Genomic DNA, 8,257 nt, shown 5'->3' on the forward strand with positions numbered 1-8,257 from the left:
CCAATTTTGTAGACATCCTGGAGGGGCAGACGCAAAGGCTTGTCAGTTGGACGAGTTGGTGGCAGGATGCAATCTAAAGCTTCAAGCAATGTGGTTCCACTGGCACTGCCATCTTTACGGGTGACTTTCCATCCCTTGAACCAAGGCATATTAGCACTTGGCTCCAACATGTTGTCACCATTCCAACCAGAAATTGGCACAAATGCTACTGTGTCGGGGTTGTAGCCAATTTTCTTAATGTAGGTGCTGACTTCCTTGACGATTTCCTCATATCTCTTCTGACTGTAGGGTGGCTCAGTGGAATCCATTTTGTTAACACCAACGATTAGTTGTTTCACACCCAGTGTGTAGGCCAGAAGGGCATGCTCACGGGTCTGCTCATTCTTGGAGATACCAGCTTCAAATTCACCGACACCAGCAGCAACAATCAGGACAGCACAGTCAGCCTGAGATGTGCCTGTAATCATGTTTTTGACAAAGTCTCTGTGTCCTGGGGCATCAATGATAGTCACATAATACTTGCTGGTCTCAAATTTCCACAGGGAGATATCAATGGTGATACCACGCTCACATTCAGCTTTCAGTTTATCCAAGACCCAGGCATACTTGAAGGAGCCCTTTCCCATCTCAGCAGCTTCCTTCTCAAAATTTTCAATGGTTCTTTTGTCGATCCCACCACATTTGTAGATCAGATGGCCAGTAGTGGTAGACTTGCCCGAATCTACGTGTCCAATGACGACGATGTTGATGTGAGTCTTTTCCTTTCCCATTTTGGCTTTGATTTAGCGGTGGTTTTCACGACACCTGTGTTCTGGCGGCAAACCCGTTGCGAAAAAGCGCAATACTTATTTTAAATGTCATTATTTTCTAATGTCTTGCAAAGCTCTTGACAATTGAGACTCTACATATATTTACACTCATCTTTCCTGGTAGACAAGATGAGTCAAGCATAGTATTCTACCGCAAATTGCCTCAAAATTCAAATTAAAAATTTGGGTTTTGCTCAGGGGTTGGATTGGTGAATACTATGGTATTTGTTGATTCCAGGAATTTTAAAGATATTCTTACTCTCTTCGTCTGCTTTGTGTCGCTATTAAAATTACTTGATGCTGGGTGTTTTATAAGGCAAGGAGGTATATTTGGCTTAGTTGTGGCAATTGAAAGTTCTGGGTGTAAGGGTAAAAGAAATTGAAGTTAAAGCGTAAAAGTTAAAGGGTAAAAGACCAGGTGTTGTAAAGTTTCTAAGCTGCAAGGTCTGAGTTAAAATGTAAAGGATTAGGTATTGTTAGGTTTCTATGCTACCTGCAAAACCTGAAATTTCTGTAGCTGTTAAGACAATGCTTGGAACTGCCCAGTAAATATTTCCCCTGACTATTTGGTTGTTTAATAAGGGCTCTGTGTGGTCGCACGTAGGCATTGCAGGGCCTGGACCAATCAGTTTAAATGTAACCCCCTCCTTAGGAATGACCTATCACTCCAGCCTGACCTGTTCCCGCCAATGAATGAACTAATCATGTTTAGGAGTTATTGTTCAATTTTCCCTCGCCTCATGATGATTTGTTCTGATGTATACAAAGCCCTCCGCCCTCCCCAAAAAGTGTACTTAAGCAGTGCTCAGCCCCTGCTCGGGGCTCTGGGCTGCTTTCCCTTCTTGAGTGGGCACGGAGCCCCAGCATGCTGGTTCAATAAATCCCCTTCTGCCAATTGCATGAGTGGTCACTTGGTGGTCTCTTTCTCCGACGTTTCGCGGGACCCTTACATGGGAAGCCCTATCTGGAAGGCCTCTGGCTGCATCACAAAATGGTAGATATTGTCACACAGCAGGAGTGACTGTGAGAGAGAAACAGGACATGGTGAAGTAGGAAGCCAGAGAGCAGAGTGGGGTCAGGCTCCCTTTTGTATAACAATAAACTCTCACAGGAACTAAACCACTTCTGTATGAGGAACCTACTGGACTCCTATTAATCCTTTCATAAGGGCATTCACGACCCAATCACCCCCCACTAGACCCCGCAGATAGCTGATACCACTGGTTATCAGTTACCTTGACAGAGTCCTGCTTCCTCCAATGTTGAAGTATAACACCAGAGAAGCACACCAAGTCTAGCGTAGAGTAGAAAGTAAAAAGTTTTATTAAAGGACAGTAGAATAGACTTCTCCCCAGAGGAAGAAGGGGACCCTCCCTGAGATAAGGCAGTCCCATCCCTTTTATATCTAAAGTTTTCTTTGTCCCTCTACAATCCTCTCCTTTATCTTGTTCATTTCCCTTATTCTACATATGTAATGGGAAGGCCAAAAGGGTGGGGAACCGGTGGGCTGAAGGGGTGGGAGGAGTGATCTGGGCTGGAAGGAGGCCCAGCACAGAATTAATTAGTAATTCCCTCTCTTCTCTGGGGTTGCTTCATTAGCAATTCTTTAGGATGGGCAGTATAGGCTGGGCTTTGGGAACATTAATTTTTCAATCTCCCAGGAGTGTGTAAGGATGGCCTTAGGCCTTAGACTAAGCAACTCCACTTTAAAACTCCATCTTATAATAAACCTGCAGTCTCACCCGGCAAGCCACAGAGCCCTCCAATATGTCAATCAGGTATAGCTTGATAAAAGCAAGTCACTTTCCACAACCCTAACAAGAGTCAGGGTGAAGTCACATGTCATTTGTTGTAACCCCGATAAGAGCCAGAAGGGTATCAGGACAGAAACCACCAGACTGTATGTCCTCTTTAAGATGTAAGATGTCACTAAGAAACCTGGTAACAGCTGATAAGGACCCAAAGGGCGAGCAAAAGCTCCCAAAATTTACTATAAATAATGGAAAAAAAGATCAGACATTTAGCCAGCCAATACTGGTGCACATGTGCTGGAGAGCCTGATGAGGATCTGGACTGACATCCCAATTCTTCTCATCATCTGCCTGATCCTCTGTGTCGTCCTCACTGCTCTCAAACTCTACAGCAGCCTCTTCACCCTGGTGAGAAAGGCGACTTCTCCTTATGACCCTCTCCTCAGCCAGCCTCAACTCCACCCTAGGAAAAGCCTCCCTCAGTTCCTGACCATATCTCTGCAGTCTGAATGAGAGTGCATCTGCTGGACTTGATACTTAAGACTTAATACTTTAAATCTAGCACTTCAGCTTAGCATGCAGAGGGAATGTCTGTAATTGGTCTGTCATAACTAAGAGTGTTTGCAGTGCTTAGAGAAAACTTGGATTTTGTTTGCTTCGAATTAGCTGTGTTTATTGCTTTTATCAGCCTGAATTATTATTTGTAGTTCTCAGCATTAAGGATTGTCATTTTCTTGATTAAGAACCTATAGAGCGGGCTGGGGCTGTAGCTCAAAGTTGGAGCACCTGCCTTGCAGATGTGAGGCACTGGGTTCGATTCTCAGTACTACATAGAAATAAATAAAGATATTGTGTCCATCTACAACTAAAACAAATATTTTTTAAGAAAGAACCTATAGAGTGAAATTATATTACGTAGTTTGAGTAAATAAAGCATTGAAAAGGGCATTAGCATGTGGACATTCTTTATTTCTCCCCTCGACCGCATATATTGCACTTTTGCCCATCGTGACAGTGTGATTTCTGATTTCCCAGACTCAAATCAGACTCCATTTTCTCCATCAGATCTGAACTCCATTTTCTCCATCAGACATGATTTACTTAACTACACTAACTACCTATCTTTAAATCTGGCTTCACCACCACCTTGGGGACCAAGCTTCTAGGACATGAATCTTCAGAGGACAAATCATATCTAAACCATAACAACACTCAAAAAAGATCTCCAGGTTGAGGGCCCTGTGTTGCTCTCTGATCTTTTCTGACTATTGTCTGACTTTAGTCCAAATATCTAGTAGGGTAGATGTTTAGGCTTTGATGTGGTTTTGAACTCTTTGGTGAAATGGTTGTTAAGTAGGAGGTAATATAGGGGCTGGTCAGGTTGGGAGACTCAAGCACATTTGCTTCCATTGATAACACTATTATTTCCTGGCATCATCGTTTATGTGATTCTTGGTTCCTAGCATTTGCTTTTCTCCTCATCTTCTCCATGAGACGTTTACCAGCTCCCCTTGACTTCATGGTGAAGCCAGAATTAAAAATAGGTAGCAGTGTGGAGAGATAAATAGGGCCAAGTAGACAAAAACAGACCAAACCCCGTTTGGGTCCAAAAGGTTGAAGACTCAGCTATGGGAGACTGAGATGTTAATGTCCCCCAAAGCCTGGCCATACTGTTCTTCCTAAAGAATTGTTAGTAAAGCAACCACTGAGTTGACAGGGAACTGCTAATTAATTCACCCTGGGCCCCCCCTTCCTTCTTGGATCACCCCTCCCCTGCTCCTCAGCCCACCTCTTTACCACCTTTTGGCTTTCCCACCGGCTTCTCCCAGTCACATACATGGGATGAAGGGAAATGAACAAGATAAGGGGGAAGACTGTAAAAGAACAAAGAAAACTTTAGATATATAAAGGGGATGGGACTTCCTCATCCCATGGATTCCGCCTTTTGGGACCCCTTCTTCCTCTGGGACAAGTCTGTTCTACCATCCTTTAAATAAAGCCTCTTACTGTCTACTCTACACTTGCCTTGGTGTGTTTCTCTTGTGTTATATGTCAACATTTGGGGAAGCACGACTCCTCAAGGTAACCCATAACCAGCGATATCATATTTGGAGGTGCCACCGAGATCAATACCCAGGTAAGCTCCTCTCCAGGCACCCCACATCTGTTCGAGGTGCATCTTTCTTTCTTGAGGATGATAGAGGGCACCTGTCAGCTACTTAAATGCAGCAAGTGCCGCTGCCACTCTTCAAGACTCAGGCAGAACTCTCCTTCTTGTTTAGAGCTCAGAACATGTGTACATAAATTACTATGACAAGTTCTGCCATGTTCGCAGGCATGAAGTCTCTGCTATGATGACCTGATTTGTATCCCTGCATTTTCTGAAACCTAGAAACTCACTTTGTCCTTTCAGAATCCCTGCCTTGAACTGAACCTGAGTTTAGGCCTTTCTGGTGTCAACCAATTCCAAGTCTAACCCATTCCCATTCCTTTCTGGTGGGAGGGTCCATGGAACAGTTACTACATCTGCTATTTCATTCCATTTCCTTAGCTTTCAGCTGCTTTTCTGTAGTTCAGTATACTATTAACCTACCCTGTGGACAACTGCAGGGAGATGCTTCCTCTTTGGAAAAATTTAGGGAATTCAGATCTGCTCCTCAGGTCCAAGAGATGATGGTTGATAACTCAGGTGGCTGCTATCTGAGTTAATTAAGTGAGTTGGTGCAAGTTGAAGAGTGGACCTCTTGGGGAAGATTCTTGATAACACTAGTTGCAATCATGTTCTATGAGGGAGACTAAAACAATGAGATCTGGAAAAAAGAGATCTCCTTACATGAAAGGCAGATCACTCAGGAGAGTAAAACCAAATTATAAGGACAATCTTATAGCCTCGGATGATGGAGATGGTACTGTCAAAGTATCCCCACCAATATTATGATATTTCATAGTCAACTGTGAAACATGTGCACCTTCCTAAACAGGAAAACAAAGCTCAGGTTATCCAAGGAGAATATCCTCCATGAATGGAGTCACTGGATCATATAGTCCTGATCTTGTCCTCCCCAAAGCAAACTTCTCCTTGATTCTGTCCTGAACAGGGACAATGCCCTTTCTTTTAGTAGTATTATTAAGAAAACATTGACATTCAGCAAAATTTTCCTAAAGGCTTTTGGAGTGGAATATGGAAACATACATAGAAAAGAAACACAAATTAGATAATTTGACTGTAGATTTTTAAAAAATTATTCTTGACTTGGCATGTTCTGCAGAGAATGCATTCTTCTTTGCCCCAGGCTTGCTGCTGTATCAGACCCTGCATGAAGGTTGGGTAGTTCCTGGATGAGTTTCAGCAAAGTCCATGGATCCCCTGATATTGCAGTTTGGTGGGGGTACCAGGGATTGAACTCAGGGGTTAGTGGCAACTGAGCCACATCCCCAGCCCTATTTTGTATTTTATTTAGAGACAGCGTCTCACTGAGTTGCTTAGCACCTCACTTTTGCTGAGGCTGGCTTTGAACTTGCAATCCTCCTGTCTTAGCCTCCTAAGTTGCTGGGATTACAGGTGTGTGTCACAGCGCCCTGAACAAGATTGTAATTTATATTTGTGTGCATATGCATTTTTCTGGGACTACAATCCATGTTTTATGAGATTCTCAAAGATGTTTTTATATCTCCAAAGGCACCTTAGTCCCTATAACTGAGTTCTGTGCTCCTGGACATCTCAACTGTTCAAAATCAAGAGATTATAAGCAAGAGGCAATGGATGAAACTCTCCAGTTTCCTTCCTTGGGTGATTGACCCCAAGAATGACCATCTACTGCAAATTAATCAAACCACCCTGGTAACAAACTCAAAATTCAGCTTTAGTGGAAATGGTGTCACAATATTTTGAATTGTGTTTTATTACTGAGATAAACTCTCCTTGGCTCTGGAAAAGCTTCATATATACCAAAGTTCTTCATTTTATGCTCTAAAATGAGAAACAATTTTTGTTAAAAGCCCTCACAACTTTTCTTCCTGGACTTCAATTGAGTTGGGTTTTTTGAATATCAGACAAATTTTGTCTTTCTAGACACTCAGTGAGGACAACTTTAATCTGTTTTATGTTCTCAAAAGGTTAGAGCAATTAATATTGGGAAAACAATACCACATAAAAAATCAGGGATAGCTGTGAATATAAAATGATACATTAGCTTAATTCTCCCCAGTGAATGACCTATTATCTCTTCCAGCAAATGTGGCTCATGGGCAATTGGCAAAATCACACATATTTCTCCAATGAATCCATAGGGGGCTATTAGGAGATCAGTGACAAAAACCTACTGGTTCTGGATTGTTTGATCAGTGTCAATAGTGATGAAAGTGATCCTTGTAGTCTCAAATAACAGTTTTGATGCCCCCATTACTATGGGTTTCAAAAAGTTCATATTTTGGAAACTTTATCCTTAAAGTCATATGTTAATATATTTAAAGGTAGAGTCTTTAGGAAGTAATTAAGGTTGAGATCATGAGGGGTGGGGCTCTCATGATGATATTGGTGGGAAGAGAAGAAAAATGAGAAGGAGGAGGAGGAGGAGCAGCAGAAGGAGAAGGAGAAGAAGAAAAAGAAGAAACCTGAATTTGTTGTCTTGCCATGAAATGCCCTCTGCCATGTTATGTTGCAGTAAAAAATTCTCACCAGACCAGATGCTAAGCAGATGCTAATGCCATACTCTTGAAATTCCCAGCCTCTAGAAAAATGAACCAAATAAATTTTTATTATTTATCAATAACCTGTTTCAAGCATTTTGTTATAGTATCAGAGAATGGGCCAAGACACTCAGGGAAAGAATTCTATTCTTAGAATGGAGTTCTGGGCTACAGTGGGCAACCTTATATAGGTCACCTGGTGTCTCTGGATGACTGTCTGGGTCCTTATCTAGAGGCCAAGAAAGAAGTCTCTAGAAAGAGGCTCTCTGAGGTCAGTTTTGATTTCTATGAGTCTACTGTACAAGTTTTAGTGACTTTTAAAAAGCCTTAGAGAGAATACATGATCTTAAATATTAAAAAAACAAGAGACAGGAGTTGTCCTATGGGTTGGGGTTGTACTAATTAATATAGGATTAAGAAAATATTTGATTTTAAAAATATTGGGATGATGATAATCTTTTTTTTAATGATAATCTTAATGTACTATCTGAAATGCTTAAGTGGGCAGTTCCAAACTTATGCTTATGGATCTCTGATTCTATAAAAGCAAACAGAAATGAGCTGGTCTCCAAAAATAAGAAAAAAGTAAAAGCATATTTATTACTTAGAGTCACATTGTTCATTTTTACTCTATTTACTCTCCTTTACTCATGGCAGGGATCTCAAATAATAGTTATACAATCTTAAATAAATTTTATGATTATATTTTTCATGAAAATTCAGATTCACTCAGTGTCTGCCCTCAGAAACAGTCATGAGGTCCCAAGTTAGGGAAATGCTATTTTTTATGAATAGCTCCACAATGAGGCTTAAGTAACAGAGATGCAAAATGATCTTCACTTGGGGACACTGGTCAATAGTTGAAACAATCTGCACCCAGTTGTGCCAATTATGTGTATATCTCCTCCCAGTTTTCATTAGATAATTTATTGCTTGCAAAAAAACTATTAAAGCCACCTTGGCCTAGGGGTGATTTGGCAAAAGTTAAGTGTCTCTACCTGAAATGTT

At 41.5% G+C, this 8,257-nt stretch overlaps 1 protein-coding gene across 1 annotated transcript in view; it reads right to left on the reverse strand.

Moving 5' to 3' along the window:
- The window catches only part of LOC125619058 (elongation factor 1-alpha 1-like), a 13,066-nt gene extending 12,296 nt beyond the window's left edge, over window positions 1-770 (reverse strand). The window contains exon 1 of the mRNA XM_048811363.1: window positions 210-770. Within this exon, the coding sequence (XP_048667320.1) occupies window positions 210-770 (561 nt within the window). The remainder of the gene's footprint in view (window positions 1-209) is intronic.
- Between the last annotated feature and the right edge of the window lie 7,487 nt (window positions 771-8,257).

This window comes from Marmota marmota, unplaced genomic scaffold, assembly GCF_001458135.2.
Source record: "Marmota marmota marmota unplaced genomic scaffold, marMar, whole genome shotgun sequence".
NCBI lineage: Eukaryota > Metazoa > Chordata > Mammalia > Rodentia > Sciuridae > Marmota > Marmota marmota.